This window comes from Lytechinus variegatus, chromosome 14 (genome assembly GCF_018143015.1).
Source record: "Lytechinus variegatus isolate NC3 chromosome 14, Lvar_3.0, whole genome shotgun sequence".
In the NCBI taxonomy this organism is placed as follows: Eukaryota; Metazoa; Echinodermata; class Echinoidea; order Temnopleuroida; family Toxopneustidae; genus Lytechinus; species Lytechinus variegatus.
The window spans coordinates 6,881,107-6,908,093 of record NC_054753.1 but is presented as its reverse complement, the minus strand read 5'-3'; the positions used below and the strand labels follow the sequence as shown (position 1 = coordinate 6,908,093).

At 35.8% G+C, this 26,987-nt stretch overlaps 1 protein-coding gene across 1 annotated transcript in view; it reads left to right on the top strand.

Moving 5' to 3' along the window:
- The first annotated feature begins 325 nt into the window (after positions 1 to 325).
- The window catches only part of LOC121427441 (E3 ubiquitin-protein ligase MIB2-like), a 33,565-nt gene continuing 6,903 nt past the window's right edge, over positions 326 to 26,987 (top strand). The window contains exons 1-15 of the mRNA XM_041623830.1: positions 326 to 519; positions 11,137 to 11,402; positions 13,497 to 13,668; positions 14,646 to 14,752; positions 15,666 to 15,857; positions 16,322 to 16,431; positions 17,754 to 17,861; positions 18,568 to 18,672; positions 19,023 to 19,179; positions 19,611 to 19,819; positions 20,263 to 20,411; positions 21,333 to 21,492; positions 22,935 to 23,089; positions 23,982 to 24,108; positions 26,518 to 26,727. Coding sequence (XP_041479764.1) covers positions 11,174 to 11,402; positions 13,497 to 13,668; positions 14,646 to 14,752; positions 15,666 to 15,857; positions 16,322 to 16,431; positions 17,754 to 17,861; positions 18,568 to 18,672; positions 19,023 to 19,179; positions 19,611 to 19,819; positions 20,263 to 20,411; positions 21,333 to 21,492; positions 22,935 to 23,089; positions 23,982 to 24,108; positions 26,518 to 26,727 — 2,190 coding nt within the window. The 5' untranslated portion in view covers positions 326 to 519; positions 11,137 to 11,173. The remainder of the gene's footprint in view (positions 520 to 11,136; positions 11,403 to 13,496; positions 13,669 to 14,645; positions 14,753 to 15,665; positions 15,858 to 16,321; positions 16,432 to 17,753; positions 17,862 to 18,567; positions 18,673 to 19,022; positions 19,180 to 19,610; positions 19,820 to 20,262; positions 20,412 to 21,332; positions 21,493 to 22,934; positions 23,090 to 23,981; positions 24,109 to 26,517; positions 26,728 to 26,987) is intronic.

Below are 26,987 nucleotides of genomic sequence, written 5' to 3'. Positions count from 1 at the left end.
TGTCAAAATTATTGGTTTCTGACACAATTACTAACGTTAGTATGTGAGTTACTTCGAAAGTCGCCTCCATCTAGTTAGCATTGATTGGAAACTAATCATTAGTAAGGTATGTTGAAGTTTGAACATTATTCAATTAGGGCAGTCATAGAATAGTCAAACAAACCCTATCATGATCGGAGATGAAATAAGAAACAGTTCAATCGACTTATCAGCATGTACAGTGTCTGTGACTGCAGACTACCTTATTACAGAGCACGATGGGAAATAGCATATGCGCATGCGTACTACAAAACCTGGGAATCCCCACTGCTATTTGAAGTTAATAAATACATTGGTTTACATACAGTGGAAGGGAGAACGTCACCAATACCATAATACCATGTTGATATTTCTATTTTTTAGTATGAGAACATACTTCTAATTAGCTATCTGACAAGTAATCCTGATAAAGCATCTGATTTTCATATCTTTGGAGCTGAAAACAGGACGACATTCATCTCTGGATAAAGGGGGATAAAGGTAAAGAAAGTGACATTTAGAACATTCTAAGACTAAGCATATTCTCTATTCCATGTCGTTTGTTTCTGTTAACGGGTTAATGGAATCACTAACAACTCACTGTAGGTCTATATACTGCGTTTCTATTATCACCCTCACAGAGACGGGAGATTGTGGTTGACAGTGGAAAGGTCAAACAGGGTATAAATAATCAAAAAAAATATTTTTTGATATGTTATAGCTATTGCCATTTTCTAAATAATGAGAAAGTTTTAAGTTTCAAATACCTTTATTTTTCCTAAAAATGACGAATTAACAGCTAATTATTACTAATTAGCTAATTATATATGCAGTGCGTCCAAAAAAACTATACACTTTTGAAATGGCTGCTGCCAAATAAAAAGTGTAGCATTTGGGTATAGATATGGAAAGCCAATAAAGTCAACTTTAAAATGACACCAAAAAGTTGGAACACTATTCATGCTTGAGCGAGCACTGAATTTGAATTTGAATTCACCCTCAAATAACCTTTTATCGAACAGTTTATATTATGAGCTTTTACTCTCTTTATATGTTATTATGATTATTTTGTCGCATGTCATAAGGACTGTCCATTTTCGCGAACACTGTAAAAATAATCAAAAAAATTTTTTTTTGATATGTTATAGCTATTACCATTTTCTAAATAATGAGAAAGTTTTAAGTTTCAAATACCTTTATTTTTCCTAAAAATGACTAATTAACAGCTAATTATTACATAGACGTCAATGTAGATATGAATTTTGAAATGTGTTTTTCTCGTATTGAGCCTGCTGCACATAAAATGGTGTCAAAAGTTAATGCAACATTGGATCACCATAGTATTTTCCAGTTATAATCTTCTAACATCAATGATTAAATTGAATTCAAATAAAACATTTATTTTCTTCCATTTCAGTACATTTTTCATAACATAAATTCATACATAAATCAATTTGTTATATAAAAAATATATATATATAAATATGTACATATTAGGTTTAAGGAAGAAGGCGTATACCCTAAAAGCTGAGGCTTGTGGCGGGATACGCCTGTATCCCGCCACAAGTTAACTTGTGTTAACTTGTGTTAACTCTGTAACAAAAATTGAATAATTATCTATTATTGTATGCATATTAGTTACACTAATTAATTAACAATATTTAATTTCACATTTTTGCCACAAAAGTACCTGTCACTGTATTTAGATGCTTGGCAAAATGCCTACATTATTATTAGAAATTTTTGTTGCAATGATGCACAACATTTGTACTAAAAATTAAGACTACAAATTAGATAATTAACCAACATTCTTCATTTTACAAATTGATTAGGTTGCAGATCAGAGCTGACATACACTTGCATTTCATTACTGCATATTTTAAAAATTGTCAACTTTTTATGACATTTAGTTGTTCCCTGCTTTGAAATGCCCAGAAATATGAGGATAACAGTCATATTACATATTATAGTAAGTTGTTAATTAGGTTTACTTAATATTTTATCATTCACCGCATCCACCGGCTCCACCACCCCTGTTATACTTCAAACTTAATGTGCTATAGTTTTTGTTCCTGATATTGTATTGATCTGATTCATAGTAATATATTTAGCCTATATTTCTAGCTTCAAAATTAGATCTTACTCAATAAATTTGGTCAAGATGCTGTGATATAGCAACAATTTTTCCATGGCACTATGTGGATAAGTGTTCATATGCCACCCTTTTTGCATACCCAACTTATGAAATGCGACCACCTTCCCGTTTTCTGTAAAGCGCTTAGAGTTTGCATTGGTTTGTTTTAATATAAAAGCTATACTAGTATACGCTTCAAGGTCAAGTCCACCTCAGAAAAATGTCGATTCGAATAAATAGAGAGAAAGGTCCGACAAGCATAATGCTAAAAAAATCATCAAAATCGAATGTAAAATAAGAAAGTTACGACATTTTAAAATTTGGACTATTTTTCACAAAATAGTTATATGCACCATTTAGTCACGTGCAAATGAGAGAATCGATGATGCCCCTCTTTCACTATTTTATTTTTATTTTTTGAATTATACAATACTTCAATTTTTACAGATTTGACAATAAGGGCCAACTTGACTGGAGCATAAAATGCTAAACAATGGTAATTCCACATATTCAGGGAGAAATAAAACAAGAAAATTGAGAAAACATTATAATATTTCACATGAGAAAACAAAAAAGAAATAGGGAGTGAGTGATGTCATCAGTTCCCTCATTTGCATACCAACTGGTATGTACAATGGAACTCAAATACGAATAAATATTTGCTTACATTATTTTTGTGATATTACTCGAATTGTGTTTATCAAATACGCGTGATAAGAGAGGAACAGACGTCCGAGCGTAAGAACTGCGATGGAGTTGTATACGGTCATCCGTTTCATTTATTTTATTTCCATTTCTGGGAAAAAAAACATTCAAATACAATCAAATATTTACAAAAGAAAACATATGAATATAAATACCAAGAATATGGAGGAGCCAGCAGAGGCCATTGGCCTTTCAAAGGCTGGGCTCCAATGCCATATTGAAACATACATAATATAGAGAGAGAAAGGGGGGGGGGTACATTTATGTCTGAATTGTGATGGGTAAATTATATATTACTTAATAAATAATTTAATAGAGATTATCATCAGAACCCACGCCCCCCTGCCCCACGTTTTATCACTCCTTGCCCCTTTTCATCAATCTCACCATGGACCTACTAGCTAGGTCCATGATCTCACTATCTATCGTGTCCATTCAGTTAGGTGCTTCGCATTGTTCATTCAAGACAACATGTGGCCTGCCACTCCAAAACCAAAAATAAGTCGCCAAAACTGACCTTTGACATTTTTATTCAGCTTGGAAAGGCACATTTAAGCTTTAAAATGAATAACTTGTTAAAATTGACCAACAATAACCCTCACAAGTTCTTTCTTGAATTCTAAAAAAATTTCTTCGAGAGCTTGAAAAAGTAATGAGAAAAGAAGGTTTGAAGTTCCGGATTCATTCAAGCCTGGGATGCGAACACCGTCCAATATCGGTGAAACTTTTTAAAAACAGTAAAAATAGGGTCAAGAAACTCTCCATTTGTTTCTGTTAAACTTTGCAACTTCAGATTTTGGTTTCTTGAAGACGAGAGATCACTGTAATAGCTCATTTTTTCTCAAGTTTGAAAACAAAATTATTGGCCTTTTACAGAGAACCTTCTCTCATGTCCCTGGTGACTTGTAGGTTTTGGATTGGTGGTCAAATAACGTTTATAGACCCTACTGATTTCAACATTCATATTAACTGGTCCTCCCATTATTGCTATGATTACGAGATAATGTAATCATCAAGTTTCATAATTGCAACATAGTAGCGTGCATATCATTCAACAGCTGCGCTCATTTCATCCTCAAAACACAAAAACATTTTCCATTGTCAGATCGTATCGAAATGACAACTGAATTCAAACTTTTTTCTATACAGTTTGAACATTCGTCTGGAGATTTTAGTCATTGTTATGATTGTAAAGCTAGTATTATGGGCTCAAAGGGAGTCCCAGCGGTGTCTGAACTTTGGACTATATACACGCGGAAGGAAAAAATAATTATGATAGCTATGTATTATTGTAAAAGCAAAGATACGATCCCGGGGATACGATTTCAGTATGTAGTTTTAGCATAATCATGATCATAATAGCATCATTGTTTTATCCCTGCACAGCAAAAACCTTGGTGTTAACCGGTGTACACAGAGTACCGCACCAGTTATTTTACACCGGTGTTAAATTGACAATGTTAGTTTAACACCTACAGGTGTTATTACAACACCTTTGGTTGTTACATTACACTTTTCGGTGTAATGCTCAATCTCTAAGGTGTAAATTTAACACCTCGGGGTTTGGTCCATTATTAACACCGGCTGGTGTCAGTTTTAACACCACAGTTTTTACAGTGTGATGATTCATTGAATTTCAGAAGATAAATAAAATCACACACATTCGGCAAATGGGAATACAGCTGTCTAATACGTGTAGTTTCAAGACAATGAAATATACATTTGTGGCGATCACCATGATCACGGGGAAGGGGGGGAGTTAAGAGAGGGCGCTTTGAGCATGTAGAACGATATTTTAAAGTGATTTTATGGAAATAAATAGACAACTTTTAAATTCAATTGATGATATGTGGGCATGTTCAGAAACTATGTGACATAAAATCTAGACGAATATATGACCACTTCATTGAAAATTTTCACATTGTATTTCATGTTAAAGATGGGCAATCCGAATATGATTTGGGAATGGGGGAACTGAAAGAAGTGTTTCTGAAACTCAAATGTGCAATGTTATGCAATAAACACAGAGAATTTCAATACAAACAATTACAAGTGGCTGTGTACACGAAAAGGGAACTTTTTAAATTTGGTTTTGAGACTGATAATTTGTGCTCCTTTTGTAAAAAAGAAGATGAGTCTTACCAACATTTATTGACTTGTTTCATTGTCCTAAATAAAGTTAAGCGATTATGGGAAGAGATGAGTAAAATATTTCAACTGAACTTGGAAGTGAGAGTTGGAAAACAATTTTTATGGGGATATCTGGAAATACTACAAGAGTAACTTTAATAAACTGTATTATATTCTTAATTAAGTCTATTAGATTTAGTTCAAGAAAACAGGGAATATCGCCAACCGTACAGAAATTGACACATTTGGATAAAGAGTATAGGAATATCAGATAGCGTTTTAAAAAGGGGAAGCTGGGGGTGCACTTAAGGAAATAAAACAAATCAATGCACACCTTTCTTAATACTATGGATATATTAGTTGCTTCATGTTGTTTGCGTTTTGTTTTGTTTTATTTGTTCAAATACAGATTGTTGTACCAGAGCAGGGTGCATCGTGTATGGGTGTATGTGTGTAGATGGATGTGTGAGTTTTGTGACGGGGAAGAGGGGGGGGGGGGAGCTGTGGGTCGTGTTGAGTTGAAGTGAGCTTGTGTGAGTGTCTGGGGAGAGAGATGAGGGGGAGGGGTAAGGTGAGTGTGTAGGGACGTTTTAGGATAATAACCTTCCTCAAAATAACCTTTAAAGTAATCTTTTATCATTTTTTTATTCTTGTACAATTAATATGTTCAAAAGAGATTATTTCTATTCTATTCATGGAAAAAGTCATCTTTTACGCAGTATGTTTTTTTTTATTTTGTCGATTGATATGGGTCCCCCCCCCTCTGCTTTGATATTGTTATAGAAAAGAAATTTGACAGTTTAACTTCATTGTAATCATTTAAGAATATTGTAATCTCATTGATATTGATATGTATATTTGTTTGTTTATTTATTGTATAAAATATTTATGTAAATTGAATTGTGATTGTAAACTTATTGATTTGAAAGAGGAAGAAAATAAAATATTATTCAAAACAAAAAAAAAATTAGGAGCTCCAATTTTCTAACTAAGAGCCCATTACATCCCAGGTACAACTTAAAGGACAAGTCCACCCCAACAAAACTTGATTTGAATAAAAGAGAAAAAATTCAACTAGCATAACACTGAAAATTTCATCAAAATCGGATGTAAAATAAGAAAGTTATGGCATTTTAAAGTTTCGCTTCATTTCACAAAACAGCTATATCAACATCTCGGTCGGTATGCAAATGAGGAACGGATGACATCACTCTCTCACTATTTCTTTTGTATTTTTTTTTATATGAAATATGATATATTTTTATTTTCTCGTCATTGTCATGTGAAAAGAATTTTCATTCCTCCCTGAACATGTGGAATTCCATTATTTTAACATTTTGTGCTTCAGGCAAGGGGGTCCTAATCATCAAATTCGTAAAAACTATTGTATAATTCAAACAATAAAAAAACAAAAGAAATAGTGAGGAGTGACATCGTCGACTCTCTCATTCGGATGTAACTGGCTCGTTCATATAACTATTTTGTTAAAAATAAGCGAAACTTTGAAATGTCATATTTTTCTTATTTTACATCCGATTTTGATGAAATTTTCAGTATTGTGCTTGTCTGATTCTTCTCTATTGATTCAAATCAACATTTTTCTGAGGTGAACTTTTCTTAAAAAGAATCGCATTGAACTTACTTGTACAGCTAAAATAGCTGTTGCACTTTAGTGATCATATCTCAGGACTGTTGACCTGTAAGACACTGGCAGTAATAATAATAACAACATCAACAAAGTAAACGACAAATGGGAAAAGTAAATAAAGTTTTTCTCTTCCTAAAGCAAACTAGTTATCTCGTCATCATGTTTGTGCATGCATATTAGATTTTCATATGTCTCTTCCTGGTAATTAAGCTTGTCCGTACCAGTATAATTTGCACACATGATACACCATTCATTTTTTTTTCAAATTTTCTTTCTTACAAACTTCAAATACATGTACTTTTTCCTTTTTTCCACTATGGTAAGGTATCTTAGTTTTATAAAGGTAATATTATTGAAATTTCGCCCAAATAACCCTTACATATTTGAAAAAAATCGACTCTATGTAAATACTAGGTTTTTTAGGCCAGTAACATAATTCTAGTCATTCTTAATGCAGTTTCATTATCGCCACATAGTGCCGAAAACACGAAATCATGTTCCAGTGTCAGATCATATCAAAATGGCAATAGAATTCAAACTTTTTATACAGTTTGTACATTCATCCGGAGATTGCAAGGATTGTCATGATTGTAAATTAAGCTAGTTATTATGGGCTTGATTGGAGTCGCAGTACATCGGTGTCTGAACTTTGGACTGCACGCAGTAAGGAGGAAAAGAAATTATGAATATACCTGTAAAGCAAAGATACATTTTCATTTTTCATTTATTTATTTATTCACGTCCATTAAAATACATTGAGCATAAAAACATCAAAAATACATTTAAAAAAACAAGGAAACAAAGACACATAGCAAGATGCAAGAAAGATTTTAGAAAAGGGCTAAGATTGTATAAGGATAATTACAGTACATGTATAAAAAAATGAACATGAAATGGGAAACTGCAAAAGAACAAAGCAAATGTTCTGTCGAGGCAGTCCCTATGGACAGTAAAATATAAAATTCAAGACTTGTACTGATAAAATAAACATATAATAATTAGGAAATATGATGGGATAAATTAAATTAAGATGTTTGATGGTTGAAAAGAAAGTTTTTCAACTTGGATTTAAAAGAATTTAAGTATGAGATTTGTTTGATGTTACGGGGAAGAGAATTCCAAATGCAAGGTCCTTTGAATTTAAAAGAAAAGGAAGATGCTGCATTTTTACATTCTTCAACATAATAATTTTCAGGATTTCTAGTGTTATAACTGTGCATCAATATTTTACTTTTGATCATTGAGGCAAGATTATACGGCACTTTATTTTGTTTATGTTTAAAAACCATTAATGCTACACAATATTGATTCAATTGATATACATTCAGGAAATTAAGTTTTTTAAAAAGTGGTTTTGAGGGAGCATTAAAATCAGACATGCAACATATTCTAACAATCTTCTTTTGTAATTTGAACAACCCAATGAGCCTGGTGGGATATGTGTTCGCCAAGACAGTGTTACAATACATTAAATAAGGCAAAATCATTGAGTTATACAGTAAAATCAAAATATACTGTGGCAAGAAATGGCGCAGTTTGCTGATGACACCAATATTCCTTGATATTCTGTTTGATATGACTCTTATAATATGTTCGTTCCATGTTAAATGTTGGTCAATAACATGCTACATGTACAACGCAGTTCTAACATAATCATGATAATAGCTTCACTGTGTTGTCTCTGATGATTCAATTAAAAAAGATGAATTAAACAAAGAATTAAGACGTTCTATACACAATCGGCAAATGGGAATACAGTCTAAATCAGAAGTTGTTTTATTTCATACGCGTCGTGTAGTTTCAAGGCATTTGAAAAGAGATATTTGCGCCATTGGCGGCAATCACGGGGGAGGGGCGAAGGAAAAGTACTCCTTCACCTCTAATTTAGGCCGTTATACAGCAACCTATGGGAGAGAGTCATACGTCCCCCTCCCCTTTGGTCTATAGGTCTAGAGAGTTGTTTGCACCACACAGTAAAAACTATGGTGTTAACAGGTGTACATAGAGGACCACACCAGTTATTTTACACCGATGTTAAATTGATGGTTTTAGTTTTACACCTATAGGTGTTATTACAACACCTTTGGTTGTTACATTTTGGTGTTATGTTCAATCTTTAGGTTGTAATTTTGAACACCTCAGGTACTCTATGAACAGCAATTGGTGTCAGTTTTAACACCACAGTTTTTACAGTGATCCAGGGAGATGGAAACCTGCCCCCCCCCCCCTTCATGTAGAATTCTGTACATCAGACCACGGGAGCGGGTCATATCATCCCACCCCGCCCCCCTCACCCAGAGAGCTATAATTTATAGCTCTCTGGGTGAGGGGGCGGGACTTGGGCTGCGATCCCGGGAAGGGGAAACATGCCCCTTATTTAATCTAAACTTTTGACCATAAGGTAATGGGAGAAGTTTGTATTGCCCCCCCCCCCCTGGCCACCCCAAGGGTTCTAGAGAGTTTTTTGTGCTTCCAGGGAGGGCGATGGACACGTGTACACGAGCCGTTGGAGAAAGTCATCTCGCCAGCCCCCCCCCGCTCACCTAGTTGTCAGATAATTCATAACTCCCTTCTTTGTATTGATAAATATGTGAAATAAAATGAGGTGCATAATCCAATTCATACAATAATGAAGCAGTAGATGGACTTTGATCGGGGTCTATACTTGACAATTAGTGATCGAATTATACCTTCTACTATTATGTCTGTATTTGTATAGTTTACCATTATCTGAAGTTAACATTATCGGAAACCCCAAACAATAAATTGTAATGACCAACCATGACACGAGTGGGGGATTTCCCGACCTATCGTTTAGTACTATATTATTTCTTTATTCTTAAAACGAGTAAATGTTTATATTGAATGATAAAATGTATTTGTCTTCTTCAGCTTTTAACATTTAACATTTTCAAGTGATACAATGTTTGTTATGCCACATAATAATAATAATAATATATAGCATTTATGAGGCGCCGACCTATCTAGCTGCCTATTCAGTGGCGCATAGAGGGGCTGCAGAAGCGGGGGAGGAGTTGAAGCCCCCCCCCACAACATTTTTTTAAAAACCGTGTACAAAAATGTAAAAAATGCATATATGATTGTGATTTTTTGCATGGTCAGCCCCCACTTTGGGCTCAGCCCCCCCCCCACCCCACTTTGAAAACCGTTCAACGGCCCCTGTCATATATTGATTTTTAAACCTCCCATTTTCCGGTTTCATGAAAAATATATGAATATAATAACTGTTTATCATATGGCTTTGATGTAAAGTACATTTAGATGGTGATATGAATAAAGTGATTTTATTAATAGTATCGATTAAAACTCGTAAAACAATTTTACGACTAAGTTTCGCAAATTGATTTAAACTTTTCGATATTCATGCACTCTATATTTGACTACGAACATTTGCAATAACCATGGAGCTAAACAATGTTGGGTGTGTGTGTTCAGCGTGATATTCATTACCATGATTATTCTTACATGATAAACTGTACTTACACGCAAATAAAACTTTGATATAATTTAAATCGGATACGCTCGTGCCGCTCTACTCTACATTGCATCAAGATCACTTCACGGTCGCTATGAAACTGGAAGGGAATGAGTCGCATGGAATGCTTATGCCTCTCTCCCATTGTCGTACGATTCGTTACGAATTCCACGGTTTACCTATCGTAACTATAAATCGCGAGAATTCTCGATCAAATCATATTTTTTTTCTAAGATTAGTGCGATTGCCACGACTGATCTGATACCATAAATACGATTATTACGCGATCACCATTTCATTCGTTGTGCCGAATCATGAAAGTTTGAACTAGGTATTACGAAAGCCACGATTGTCCATCTATCACCGATCGCGAGAAAGTTTGAGCCATTCATTTTTTTTATGCGATTAGTATGCCACGACTAATCTGATACGATCTGACCCGATCACTACGACTATTACACATAATTAAGATTTCCGTTTCAATCGTGGTGCCGAATTGTGAAAGAGGAAACTAGGTATTAGTACCCACTGTCACGATATGCACCACGAGTGATAGGAAGGTCTAATCGTAGAGTAATCATGATTATCGTATCAGATCGTATCAGATCATTCGTAGCAATTTTATTGATACCAAGTGCCCACTGTCACAATTCGCGCAACGATCAAAACCGTGGTCTAATTCGTGAAGTAATCGTAGTGATCATGTATAGTTCTTACCAGATCTTGACGTCAGTCATGATAATCGTTATGATTGCAGAGAAAAAAATGGGAAGGCTCAAACGTTTTCCAGATCAGTTACGAAATGTCAATCGTAACGAATGCGCGAAAAGGGAAACAAAGTGTTATAGTAGAAATTTTTTGAACGTGTAAAAAAAAACACGGTTAGTTTCGAAAGGCCAATCGTGGAGTATATAAAGAATTGCACGAGAGTGGGAACAAGGTGTACGAGATACTAAAAAGATATACAATGTGTTCGAGGATTGCGTCTACTATTTTCTATTTCAGGGTGTCACGCATCCTACCCCTCTAGGACCCTTTCAACATGGCGTTGACAGTAGGGACGAGGGTCGTTCGTGGACCAGACTGGAGATGGTCCGAGCAAGATAATGGTGAAGGACACCTTGGCACCGTGATCACCATAGGAAAGACTCTTTCGAACTCGGTACATAAGAAGCTCGTAGTGGTCTGCTGGGACATGGGGACGGCCGCTGACTACCGGGCCGGCTTCGATGACAAGTACGATCTCCTCATCTATGACAACGCGGCTGCTGGTGAGAAAGGAAAATTTAATGTTCTAAAAAAATTGCTGCAATATGATATTGATGAGTCGAAAATAAGTCTAGTACATAAATCTGCATTAGTAATTTTGAAAGTGTTGTGGATGATAAGCCAACTTCCCTGCCAAAATACGCTCTGGTAAACGGTCAAGTCCAGCCCAGAAAATTGCTGATTTGAATCGAAAGAGAAAAATCAAACAAACATAATGCTGCAAATTTCATCGAAATTGGATATGAAATAAGAAAGTTATGATATTTTTAAGTTTCGCTTATTTTTCACAAAACGGTTAAATGCACAACTCAGTGATATGCAAATGAGAGAGTCGATGATGTACATCGCTCACTATTTCTTTTTTTTTCTTATTGTTTGAATAATACAATATTTCAATTTTTACAGATTTTACATTACGGACCAACTTAACTTACATGTAAACATAAACTTTTAAAATGGTGGTAATTCCACATGTTCAGCATGTTCAGGGAAAAATAAAACTTCTTTTCACTTGACAAGGATGTACAGAACAAGGAGGATATTTCATATAATAAAATGCAAAATAAAAAGTGAGTGGGTGACGTCATCGGTCTGCCAATTTGCATACCGACCAGGATGTGCATTTAGTAACTATTTTGTGAAATCAAGCGAAATTTTAAAATGTCCTAACTTTCTTATTATACATCCAATCTTTCTGAAAGATTTTTTTATCCTTTTTTCAAATCAAAGTTTTGTCGGGATAGACTTGTCCTTTAAATTCATTACTCGCGAGTTTGTTTTTTTGCACCGCGAGATTGGACGCCTCTAAGAACATAGAAAATTTATTGGGAAAAGTCATTCATAACAAAGAACAACCAAGAAGCTTTGTCAGTCAATACTTGGTGAATCAAATCAGCAGTTTCGTCTTGGACAAACGACATGTTTGCCATCTTTTGTCAGCTCAGCCGAAACCTAAGACGAACTGCTGTTCCGGTTCACTCATTTTCGACAAAGACCTCCAGCTGTTCTTTGTCATTTGAAGGAAATCTTCAATACATTTACTATGTTCTTAAATCCTTTCAGCGTCGCAGCGCAAAAAACATATTTGATACGCTTCCAATTACCCCCTACGATGGCCAGTGCTCTTGTTTACCAACGCAAGGATCACAGCTAGGAGTGGGGTAGATTCCTTCCACTACGGGGGGGGGGGGCACTTCCATTCACGAGTGGAGACCAAGCGCGACCATGGGGTCTCGAAAAGCACCCTAAACACGTATTTTCCATGAACTGAAAATGCACCCCTTAACAAGTATTGGCGTGTGATACTCTACCCTTAACAAGTATTGGAAACAAAATGACACTCTTGGCAAATATTCCCTGAAATGAACCCCTAAACAAGTACAGGAATGTTTTATTGTTACGGGTCCTTCGGTCGCGGTCGTCGGCTTTACCTTATTTGGTTTAGTACGACCCCAACTTCTACACCTCGCTCAAATCGGACTCTAAACGCGAAGTTTTGGGGCAAAAAGGACATCCTTTATAAAACATTTTAATTTTGTTTTATCATCCCCACATATTCGACCGTAAACACGTAATTTTCCTAGCGAAATAGATACCCTTTTTTCATTATTTTTGTGTTTTTGACACCCTTATCACGTTACGTACGTAACGTGCCCTATCGTGAAAAAGACAACCTTTTTACGTGTTTTTTTGGTCGCGCATTGTATCCACTCGCCAATGTAAGTGCCCCCCCCCCCGGGATTATTTATTATCCATGTGGAGCGTTGTGGCCCAGTGGAGGAGTCTCCGGACTATAAAAGAGAGGGTTCTCGGTTCGAATCCCGGCCATACCATGGCGTATTTTTCTTCAGCGAAAAATTAATCCACACTGTGCTACACTCGACCCGGGTGAAGTGAATGGGTACCCGGCAGGATTTATTCCTTGTATGCTTTAGCGTCTATGAACATGATAAAAGAAATCGTGTATTGGGCGGCTCAGCTATACAGCCGGGGTAGTAATATCAAGCGCAGTAGAATGCATATAGTAACCACATCATGTAAATTATCATGTTTAGTATCATCATTGTTAGTTAATTATGTTTCCTATGTTGCAATAGGTGTGAAGCATCTTCATATAACGTGTGATGAATGCAGGGAAGATAATATTGCTGGAATCCGATGGAAGTGCAGTTCATGCTATGACTATGATCTTTGTAACAAATGTTACATGACGGCCAAACACGACCTGAAGCATACCTTCCTCAGGATAGTCGTTCCCAACACTGCCGGGTAGGAACATCGTTATGATTTATATTCACTAATTTTTTTAAAATCTATTTACTGAAATATAATCATAGCTGATAACATGTTCACATCATCTGTTGTCGACATTGGCGGCGGAAGCCCAAAATTTTAGGAGGGGACAACCCCCCCAAAAAAATTGACAAGCAAAAAAAAAAGATTCTCAACCTAAAAATTTTAGGGGGGACGCGTAGGAATATAAATTGACAAGCAAAAAAAAAAAAAAAAAAAAAAGTCATCAACTACAAATTTAGGGGGGCACCGTCCCCCCCCCCTCCTCAAATTTAGGGGGGACACGTCCCCCCCCCCCCCGCTTCCGCCGCCTATGGTTGTCGAACAATTTTTTGTACTGATGCCAACATACACTAACAGCGGCATATTCGTACATGGGCCGCGGAATGGTTTTCAAAGTAGGGGGTGGTGACCATGCAACAAAATCACAATCATAAGGTAATTTTTAAGTTTTTGTACACGGTTTTGAAAAAAGCCCCCCCCCCACCGCTTCCGCGGCCCCTGCTGTAACTTAGTTTAAATGCAAGAATTGTTACATCGCCTAGGTTGTGCAACTCTTAACATTTAAAAGACATACATGCGTTGGAAACGTCTCTGGGGTTCGTTTTAGCTTCTCTTTATGTTGTAGTGTTTGTATGTACTATTCTCATTCATGGAAAGGTCAGAACTAATAATTTGTTATATCCTGAGTATAGACGTACAGATACGTCGTTCTTTTCGGTCTGTAGATCGTTGGTCGCAATTCCAGCATACTTGATATGATGCAATTCATTGTAATTGAAAAAAAAAACTTTTCTCCAATATCATGAAACTCGTATTGTTCTCTGACCAATACAGGCTACCAACACTGTTAGATGAAAGATAATTTTCATACATACCGTATTAAGCTCTCGTGCCTGAGGTTAAGAGGTTTAATGCCAATGTTTTTTCAATGTTTTCTTAATGGAATATAGAAAACTAATGCCTCCTCGCGCAGGCAGTCGAAAGGTACAAGCCAAAGGGATGTTTCCTGGGGCCAAGGTGTGTCGAGGAAGAGACTGGATGTGGCAGCAACAGGATGGTAAATCATCAATTTACCGGCGCATTACAAATGTTCATTTTATCATTATTATTATTATCATTATTATTGCATTATTACTATTATTATCATTATTATTGTTATTATCATTATCATTAATTTATCAATTCTATTAAAGTTGTCCATGAGTTACACACGATCGAATTCACGTACGACTGGAACACGTTCTTATGTGCTATGTCAGCTACATAGGGACATATCACTGTACACAAGAGAGGATCACCAGTCGAAATTCGTGCCTAACCAATGAATGGCTTGAAGGGGGAGTTCAACCTGAAGAAAAGTCTGTTGTAAAAATAGACGAAAAATGATTAAAAAATATTGGGGCTCGAGAAAAATCCGTTAAGGATTACAGAAAGTTGTAAGAATTTTTGAATTTGTGACGTCATAAACGAGCAGGTGCCACATTATGTTACAAATTTAATTATTAAGATTCAAACAACTTTCTCAATTCTTAGATAGATTTATCTCAAACCTTAGGCAATGTATTATTTAATTTGCTCTTCTATTTTTACAATAAACTTTTTGTCACGGTGAATTTTCCCTGAAATGAAACTGCCAAAATATTTTTTGAAAAAGAAAGGCCATTAAGCATGTACTGGTAGTGTTTATTATGTCTACATCCAAATTTTATAAATTGTTGAAAACTTTTTTTAGAAAGACATTATTTTGGGGTAGTTTTCATTAATTAATTCGTTGTGAGCACTTTGGGAAATGGGAAAACGCAGCATAAGTAATTGATAATAATAATGATAATATTAAATAACAATAACAACATTAATGACAATAGTTTGATCATCCTCATATTAATTGTTATAATAGCAATAATAATAATAACAAACAATGATAATGAGCTGTATGTTAAAGTGATTTATTTTCCTTCTCTCGTTTCAAGGTGGTGCAGGACATACAGGTGTGATGATTCGAGGAGGATCTTGGGCCAACATCGAGCGCAGTGCCATAGCAGTTCGGTGGGACGCCGGAGGTGCTTATGAATATCGTCTAGGGCATGATGGGAAAGTTGACATTAAGTGTGTCAAGGCTTCCGCAGGACATGATTATTACAAAGACCATCTGCCTAAATTTGGCAAGTATTTATGAAAATTAAACGCAAGCTTGATATTTCTATTGTAAATGATAAGAGTTGAGACCGGCTTCGGACATAGTGATCCCATAGCGCCCTCCCACAGAGGATATAAGAGTACGCATAAACAGAGCTGTCAGAGATGCGCCAGGTGAAGATCACCAACGCATGGAGAATGTGTTGTTTACAAACCAATCTGGGCATGATGGCTTAGTGGTAGAGCAACCGCCTCATGAACGGAAGGTCGTGGGTTAGATCCCAGATCGAGTTATACCAAGAAAGCTATTTTAAAAATAGGATTCTATTCCTCATCAGGCACTTGCTTTTTTAGAATGGAGAAAGGTAATAATAACATATCGTGTTATGAGGGAGTGCTTGAAAATCAGCTAGTAGTTGGAGTGGCTAACTAGGAGTTATTGTTATTATTATGAATCATAAATTGTTTTATGGTTTTTGCACACTGGCAGGTGAACTCACTGGATTAGAAGTCGGTGATCGGGTGGCTGTGAAGTTGGATAAAGAAGTTGTCAAGGCGCTTCAAGAACACCACGGAGACTGGGTTTCGGGGATGGAAAAGGTAAATATACTTCATTCCTCTCAAGATATTGTGTTTCAGTGAGGGGAGGGGGTTCTCACGCAGACCACAAAGGAATGGGTCATCCTTCCACGTAGAAGATCATTACGATGAGATAATCAAAACACACCTTGTGCAGAGAAATGTCCTCCAGAACAGCTGGATCCTCAGTCGAGGTCCTCCTGCCATCCATTTCGGCCCATTATCCTCGATAAGGCTATCTGGCAGGAGGTGGGCCAGCCGCATCAGCACGAGATGCCACCTCATGCTGCTTGTTTGGTACTAAGTTGGCTTTATATCTGTTCAAATTTAGGTTTAATTTGATAGTTGTAATTATCTTCTATTTTGTTATTTATAATATTTCATTAGTTATTTATAATATTTATAACATTTTGTACTAAAAGTTGACGAGCTGGATGTACCAAGTTTTCAATTGGAGGCAGGGGTAGGTTCTTCGTACTGTCAGAGTAGGTGTTTCTCAGACTGGTCTTGTAACTCCTCTCTGGTGGCCTTCAGTTCACCAGATTTCACAGGACTGAAAATAGCTTTGGTGAAGGCAACAGGATCATCGTAGGAAGTCTGTAGTTCCTCAGCCCATCCTTTTCTTTTCCTTCTAAGCCTCTTAGCCTTAGAAGATCCTGTTGAATTATCTATTTGTGCATCGATTTTTGGCGCAATGATTCCTAGGTAAAGGTAAAAGTTCATCCCCGGGAGTTCATCTAGAGGTAAAAAGATCATTGCGTTTAAAGGTAAATTCCAGTTTTGGTAACGATCTCAAAATGACTTTTTACAGAATCTAATATAATGACCATCCAAGTGTCTGTTTGTATGAATAAAAAATATGTGCCAAAAGATTCTGGGAGAAATTGTGTAATTGCTGAGAAATAAGCAAAATAAGCGCGGATTCGGTCACTTCCGTCGGGTCTTTATTCAATACACCGTCCCACGTGTGCCTATCTGTGTTGGTGATCTTCAGTGTGGACGTTTTTCAGCGTAGATATCAAGATTTCACAAAGTTCAGTTTATGTAACTGTACCAGATCTAGATCCTCGATGATATTCCAACAATTAAGCCTGGTTTTACAGACTTTCTCATGAGAAATCAGTGTTTACTGCAACTACTGGCATTTCTCTTTAATATTCATTTCGAAATACACTCTAAAAAATGAAGTGCTAATTTTAGAGTGTAAGACGAGACTCTGGTTCGCGAACCACCTTCTTATAGAACTTCATGCCTTAATATAATTATCAACTCACCATCTTTCCTTCTGACCCCATTCACTCTTCTCTCTACCCTTCTCCTATTTATCCTTTTTCTCTCCATAGTACATAGGAAAGGTGGGTCGGTTAATGAGTCTTACACCAAGAGGTGACGTCAGAATCAAGTACCCGGATGGAAAGATATGGATTTTCAACCCCGTTGCAGTCACCAAGGTACATGCATAGCTTCCAAAATTGCACTGAAATTGAATTGTTCTCATCCCCATAGCTATATTACTTATTGGCATCACCATAACTTACATTTGCCCATTGTTCATTTAAAAGAAATTTGTCCTCCAATCGTGTGTGTGATGTAGCTACCCCTTGCTTTGAATATGTGCAGGGTATACGTAGTAGTACTAATAGGTCGAGTTCTGATCTGGATAAGAATTATCTTTTTTTTATTTTAAACTAAAAAAACATATGTCTATATACTGTAGTAGGGGTAGCAGTGAAGTACTGAATGGAAAAGGTGATAGAAATCGTATTAGTAGCCATAAAAGTAGTACTAGTAGTATAGTAGTAGTAGTAGTAGTAGTAGTAATAGTAATAGTAGTAGTAGTAGTAGTAGTAGTAGCAGTAGTAGTAGTAGTAGTAGTAGTAGTAGTAGTAGTAGTAGTAGTAGTAGTAGTAGTAGCAGTAGTAGCAGTAGTAATAGTAGTAGTAGTAGTAGTAGTAGTAGTAGTAGTAGTAGTAGTAGCAGCAGTAGTAGTAGTAGAAGTAGTAGTAGTAGTAGTAGTAGTAGTAGTAAAAGTAGAGAGTAGTCGTACTACTACAACACAGTAACATTATAACTGCCTGTACATGCACATTGATCACTCATGTGTTGAAATTAAAATCATATTTTGTTCAAAGTTCTTTTTTATCAATTTAACCGAAGTTGCCATCTTTCAACACTGGAGATAAAGTACGCGTAATCTCCGACCGAACAACGGTGCAGGAGCTGCAGAAAGAACACGGCGGATGGAACAGCAAAATGTCAAAGGTCAGATTATTCAAATCTAATTGAAATGCCACCCTTCGATATGTTGTGGATTGAAATATAAACCACATAATTAATATGAATAGATATGAAAATTATTGACAATTCAAAGATAACCAAAAGAAACCTTTTCATCGATACTAAAAATTCTCATCATTTTCATATTTTACTGCATTTGTGTTTAGTATACTAATAAAAATACAAAGTTATTCGTTTCGCACTTTTTCGATGTAAACAAAAAAGAGTCTTTATAAGGTAAAACTATACGTGTATCATAAACGTGCATTTAAATTGGCGCATCATGCAATATACGACAATATGCAAGTCCTCTTTTCTTTTGTATTCATATTTAGGCTCTTGGGGAAGAAGGGCGTGTTCTTAACATCGATGCTGATGGTGACGTCAAGGTCAATGTAGGTGGAGGATTCTGGACCTTTAACCCGGAAGCATTAATCTTTGTAGAACAGGGAAGTGGGTCAGAAGGCATATTCGAACAAGATCTCAGATCAGGTATTAAAGCATGGTGAAAATTCTCATCATTTCATATCTGAGGTCATTAGCTTTGATTAACAAAAGTCAGACAGGCTTGAGCCGCCACTTAGGGTTATCGCGTCTGGGTCGGATAATCGCATAACCCAACCATTCGAGAAAATTGCCTCTTAAAATTTCCGAGAGGTCGCGTCATGTTTACCCGACGTTTGCGAAAATGATAACCCATATTTACGAATTTTTGGGTCTAATTTACCCGATGTTCTGTAAATATATACGCCGAAAGGACAAAGTTCGATTAAACTGAACCCGACCTTTCGGGAATTTAGGAGCCCTTTTCTCGAATGGTCGGGTTGTGCGATTGTCCGACGTATTTTGGTAACCAGGTGTGATTGTACAAGGCAATCAAACGCCCTTCGTTTACTTTCATAATCTTTTTTCTTCTTCTTTAGATCTGATGGCCCTTTTCCTGAAGAAACTCCTTGACCCCCTTGGTCTGGTTGATACGGATGATTTTCGACAGATGGTAGCTGAAGCAGAAGGCAAGTCGTCAAGCAGTGGTGGAGAAGTGACTGCTCAAGGTGCCAGGGAATTCATCAAGGCTGTGATGGAAGGCGACGTTAAACGGGTTGCTGAACTCCTCCAAAAGAACAAAGGATATGTAAATAATGACTTATTTCCGTTTCATTGATAGTTACACTTAGTATGAGGATCAATACCTTTGAATCATGCCTTTATGCAAGGCTTAAATTTATCGACGGCCGTATTCGCAATATTGTCTTTAATGGTAGATTTTCGTGACCTGAGACATTGCCTTATGTTTCCAAACTCACCATGTTTCATGTAAGCCGGATCCCTAACCCCACAACTTTTTTTTCATTTGAAAAGGGACCTCGGCCGCGGAACTCCTTTGAAAGTGAGAGGGGGCTGACTATGAAAAAATACACTCAGATTGTATTTTAATAGGGTTGTTTTATTCCTTTGTTGAGAATAAATGTCGGATCTGCGGGGCAATAGGGTGTACTACAAGTGGAATCGCCAGTGATATCTGCTTCTTCTTTATTTTTAGTTCGAGTCCTATTTTGTTTTGTGTGCCCTGTATAGGTTAATATATCGGTGCAAGAGAATACGCCCCTACATCTCGCTGCCTACCAAGGTCACTACCAAGTCGTCGAGTTACTCGTAAAGAATGGAGCATCGCTCGATGATAAGGATGATGATGGCGACACTCCCCTGGCAGATGCTGTCCATCAGTGAGTGCGCACTATAGACCTCGATGCAATGAAACCATTGCCTTACATGCGTTGGTGAACTGTAGCTGTAGCACCTCTGACAACTCCGTTTATGCGTATTCCTATATCCTCCGAGGGAGGGCGCTATGAAAATATTACGTCATATGCAAATACGTTTGTCAACCAGTGGTCAAGTAGTCGTTATTTTCTGTTTATGCCGTTTTGATCTCCAAGCCCACTGCATTACTGGCCTAATTTGAACAAAATAATGTCATCTTTATCATCATTATTGTGATGTTTTGCCTTTTTGTTTGACACTTCATTAATATATACATTCTTGCTGATGAAATGAAAATTGAAAACCAGGCGCTATTAATAGGGGCCATGCCCTCTTTTGAATACCCCTTTAAATTTTGTAAACAAGTCTACCAGAGGATAAATTTCTCGCCCCCCCCCCTCCGCCCTTTAGCTGCAATATTTTTTTCTTTGCTTGTCAAACATTTTTTATGCCCCTCCCCTGGTGAATCCTGGATTCGTCGCTTTCGAGAGCTAGAGTAAAATGTCGTTTATGACGTAATACAACCAATCGAACGATTATCCTTAATTATCAAAACACAACCTTTCTGCAAACATCATTGTCCGAAAGTCTACGATTTCTGCTAATGCTGTTATTTCATGTTCATTCACTGGCTCTGAAGCTCTGAATCCTGGCATCATGTCTATTCTCTTGGTAAAATATTATCTACATGGCTACCAAAATCGTCTTGTTCACAATTATTGCCCAGGGCTATATGCTCCCTCTGGTTAGACATGCTAATAAGTCCTATCGCACTAGTTTTAAAGTCAATTGGGGAGAACTTTCAGTATTCGAAATACATTCGCAGAGTACATTCGTTGTGCTTCTGTATTTCGCATTTCACTCTATCCAATATGTTTTTGTAGGGATAATCAGCGAATTGTGAAGTATCTGCTGGAACGTGGCGCTGACCCCAACACCACGAATACAAAGGGAGGAAGAAGCCCTCTTCATATCGCCACATCCAGGAGCAACACTCAATGTCTGAAACTCCTACTTGCAAAGGGTGCCAATCCAAATAAACAGGTAATGCTTTCTATCTCTCAGCCTAAGTTGATGATGATGATCAAGAGCATTTATATTGCGCCATATATCTGTCAAGCTAATTATAAAACAACTGCTGAAATAAGTAACTTATGAGAGAAGATTTGAAGAGTTCAATGTTGTCGATTTCACGGAGAGAAGAAAAGGGGGGGGTAGTTCCACATACATGGAGCAATAGATGAAAAGGCACGGTCTTCATATCCCTTAAGGTGTGTTGCAAAGGCATATGCCCATCTGGATAAAACAATATTATAATGACAACTATATGTTCTGCCTCTTGAGTTGATTTATTCCTTGCAAAGCCTTCTCTAAGCTAAACGTTTTACAGATAATTATTACTCAGATGAACGAAATCTAGCTTGTCCGCACAAAATATGGGTTTTCCCATCCAAAACAAAACCTCGAAGTTAAGATGCTATTGTATAAACCAATCTTTCGTGTTTCTTTTATATTTGACGGAAAGAGATTAATATGATGAAAAAAAAATGATAAGACATAGCACATCTTCTAAATGACAATGGCATCCTGCTTTTATGCAGAATGAGCGTACATTTCAATGACTCAAGGAGAACTGTATCATCCCGGAGTCGGCAGTGGAATTTTTGGTTACTTTTTAACATATAAATAATCATACCATAGACTACCAGAATCCATTGCCCTTTGTAAATGGCTGGTCTCTTTTTAGAAAAGGAACGTCAGATTAAAACCAAAAACATCAGGAGTTCAGTGTTAAAATAATTTATTTAAAGGTCAAGTCCACCTCAGAAAAATGTTGATTTGAATCAATAGAGAAAAATCAGACAAGCATAATGCTGAAAATTTCATCAAAATCGGATGTAAAATAAGAAAGTTATGACATTTCAAAGTTTCGCTTATTTTAAACAAAATAGTTATATGAACGAGCCAGTTACATCCAAATGAGAGAGTCGATGACGTCACTCACTCACTATTTCTTTTGTTTTTTATTGTTTGAATTATACAATATTTCAATTTTTACGAATTTGATGATTAGGACCTCCTTGCCTGAAGCACAAAATGTTAAAATAATGGAATTCCACGTGTTCAGGAAGGAATGAAACTTCATTTCACATGACAATGATGAGAAAATCAAAATATTTCATATAATAAAATACAAAAGAAATAGTGAGTGAGTGATGTCATCAACTCTCTCATTTGGATGTAACTGGCTCGTTCATATAACTATTTTGTTGAAAATAAGCGAAACTTTAAAATGCCATAACTTTCTTATTTTACATCCGATTTTGATGAAATTTTCAGTGTTATGCTTGTTGAATTCTTCTCTTTTTATTCAAATCAAGTTTTTGTTGGGGTGGACTTGTCCTTTAATTGACATTAATGTGGGTAGAATTATTTGTATACCAATTGAAATATTTATATATTTCACACATTCCTATCAATTTCAGGACCATGTTGGAGACACCCCACTCCATGATGCCATCCGTAAGACCCATAAAGATATTACAGAATTGCTTATAAATGCAAGGAACGTCGACTTGAAGATAAAGAATAAAAAAGGCTTCAATCCTCTGCACCATGCCGCTCTGACCAACAACGCACAGTGAGTGATACGTAATAAGACGATGTGTTTCAATGAATTAGCCCCCCCAAAAAAAAAAAAAAAAAAAAAAAATTAATAAATAATATAAAACAAAAACTAATAGGAAATTGTAATAATCATGAATTAAAGGTATTGTTTAACTTTGTGAGCAGCCGATTTAAAAAATTCTCAAACCAAGATGAAACATGTGTACAAGTGCATGTATTAGAACTAATAAACCCTGAAAACAACCATTATTGAGAATGAAAAGCTAAAACTACAAGGCAAACCCTGATTTTGTAAATAGGCGTCTTATAGACACCTAAATAGTACACATTAGTGTATGGGATGAAATTAAGATGGTGTTTCCGGTCACTTTATATTTCATTTTTTGAAGCACTAAATAATCATTTTCGAATGCAATTTTTTCTGGGCTTCATTTTTGGAATGCTATAGCTTTACTGTGCCTTAAAAATATTGGTTAAAAATGCTCCATGATGGTAATTATGTATCCAACCAACAATGGGCATTTCTTTTGGGCATTATTATTTATCCAGTGTGATGAAAATTTTGCTCATTCTAAAGTAATTTCTGCTTATTTTTAACCTTACTGGACAAAATACTACCCCAAATTGGTTGGATACATAATTACCCTCGTGCTGGATAAAATTTTGCCCAATATTTTTTACAGTCCTGGTCAACCCATCATGCCCATCCTGTCCACGAATATTAATCTATTGATTCGATGTGGCGTAAAATGTAACTCTTAAAAACACAACGAAAATTAATAAATAAAATGGTAGAAAATGCAGAGTTTTTTTTCTACTTTTATAACCGATTGTATTGAACTCTCTCCTTTAAAACAGAATTTAAAAAAATATATTTTTACACTTGTCGTTATGTTTGTTTTTAGCGCTACTCGTCAGCTGATCAAGAAGCAACGGTCTTTGGTTGATATTCGAAAAGATGATGGATATGCGGCCCTTCACGTGGCAGTCTATAACGACCACGCGAATGTCGTTGAAATACTTGTAACAGAGGTGATTACCATATCAAAAAGTCAGGGGTATAAGTATCGATATTTACTTTCTTTTATTAATATATATATTGATTAATATATATATATATATATATATATATATATATATATATATATATATATATATATATATATTTATCTATATTATTAGATGCATAGACGAAACGATATTGGACAAAGTGGATATTGGACCAATTAAAAAAAATACTACTAGACTAAATGATAATATAAAATAACCGGCTATTAGACCAACTGGCTATTAGACGAGATGGTAATTAGACGAAATTGTTATTGCACTATGTTGACAGTTGACTAACTAATGATAGACGAAATGATATCAGACCATGCGATAGTGGGGAAAAGACAGTAGACGAAATGACAATAAACCGACAAATATCCATACAAAGAGTAATCCTGATTTCCAAATCATTTCATTCTCAATCTCGTGTCTCAAAATACTTAGTAAAAGCATATTTTATATCTTATCTGTAGCTCGAGTACTGAAGAAAATACCGCTGCGACATTTTGCGTTGGAAAAACTACAACATTATGCGTTGACTGCGACATTATGGTCGGACGCTCTTGGCATAATGTCGCAATCTGCGACATAATGCGTTGATGCGACATTATCGGTTGTAACACGGCTCACTAAGTTAACTTATTGGTTCCCAGTGTGCTGACTTTAGACCTATTGGTAATTTAATATTTATTTATTTATTCACACATATTTAAACAGGTTCACAAGATCAGAGATACTGTTTTGCATCTTGGTCCTGGTGTAAAAAAAACATGATAAAATAGTAATTACAATAATAGGCATATATCAAAGAACAGGGTAGGACATAAAAATATCAGCGTAAAACAAACCTATTATGAAAACATTACTGATCATCTTATTATTAATGGTAAAAAATAGATAGGCTTATATGAATAAAAAGGGTAGATATACCTATAACCTTATCAATACAGTATATAAACAATTGCAAAAAAAAGCAGGGGCTGAAAGTGAATAATGTTAGACAGAATAAAATTGTGATGTAAATTACTGAAAATATATAAGTTCAGGGATGGGAATTATCATGACATACGTGTATTAGATTGAGATTTTTTGTAATTTTTGTAATTTGTATTTTTTGTAATTCTACCCCTTGCTAAGAACTCCCCAAGATTTTCTTCTGAGAAATAAAATGGAATAACTCATTGATCAAAGTAGATGGGAAAGTTATATATAAACAACTTTGGCTTAAAAATGGGATCATCAGTATTAAACATTTAATGGATGAACAAAACATTTTCTCTCACATACAACTTTTTTACAAAAATACAAAATTAATTGTAATTTTCTTGAATATCATTCATTGATTTCTGCAATACCCAATGAATGGAAACATTTTAGTCAACATCTTGTTGAGAGTAAAACAACTCAAGAAGATTTGTTGTATAATTCAAATAATGTTTTTGAGGTATGCAAGTTTATCCATAGAATTTCTGTTGATAATATCTTAAAGTCCCCTACTTCGCAAACAAAATGGGCATTCATTTTAATTGAACCAGTTAATAATTGGAATAGATTGTATATGATTCCCTTTAAATGCTGTCTTTCTACAAAACTCCGCTACTTTCAATATAAACTTTTCAATCGGATAATGGGGGTGAACAAACATCTTTACGATATTGGCTTGTCTGAATCTAATTTATGTACATTTTGTTCTTCCTCTGTTGAAAGTATTTCACATCTGTTTTGGGACTGCCCTATAACTCAACAATTTATTCAAAACTTCCAAACCTCTTATTTGAACAATAACGTGTACTTGAATAAAAATTTATTTTTGTTTGGTTGCCCTGACGCTCAATATTCTACTGTTAATCGTTATATTATTTATGCTAAATATTTCATTTTTTCCACACGTTGTAAGGGTAATCGGTTGTGTTTTAGCTCTTTTAAGAGCGTATTGAAACGCTATTGTGAAATTGAAAGGATTCTCAGTCAAAAACATCATAATTTTGTCATATCATTAGATAACAGTACGCATGTACAGTTGTTGTAAACTTGTTCGCTTCATGATTTTTTTTTTAATTGAATTGCTTTCGTGTTTGATTTCTGAATAAAATCTTTCTATGAAAGAAAAAAAATAATATAAAATAAAATAATCATAATCATAGTGATAAAAAACAATTAGTCTTGCATTTTAAAAATTACCATCAAATACGCTTAAATTTGGGTCTATTATCTTTTTCACTTGCCACATCTATGAATTTTTCGGAAAAAAGGGGTTTGATAAAATGTATATTCTAACTTCATTACTACCCCATCACACCTCTAAACTGCTGACGTCTATTATCCAATTCACTACCATGCTTATTTTTCCATCAGTAACAGAGATCCTCTCTATTATTTTGTTATCCCTAGGGGCATTGCGCCATTGACCTATATAACGAACAGCACCAAACGCCCTTGGTGCTTGCCGTCGCCAAAGGTCGCAGTGCCATTGTCGAAAACCTGATCGAGCACGGTGCCGATGTCAACTCTTCGGATGGTGATGGCGATACTTGCCTTCACATTGCTGTGATGAAACTTCGACAGGGACAGGATATTCCTGATACAGACACACTCAAACAGGTCAGCAGTTTTGGACACATGCTCACGTGATGCTCAATCATTTGCTTGAAGTGACACTTTTTTTTTAAATATGTAATAATTATATTCTTCATAATTGAGTTCGAATGCTTACAATCGATGACCTTTTCATTATTTTTCAATGGTCTTAACTCAAAGAGTTTCCTTATTCCGAAGGTTCGTTAGTCCGAAAACAAAGTGATGTTCGTAATTCCGAAGGTTCGTTTATTCGAAAACAAATGTTAGGATTATCGAACATCGAG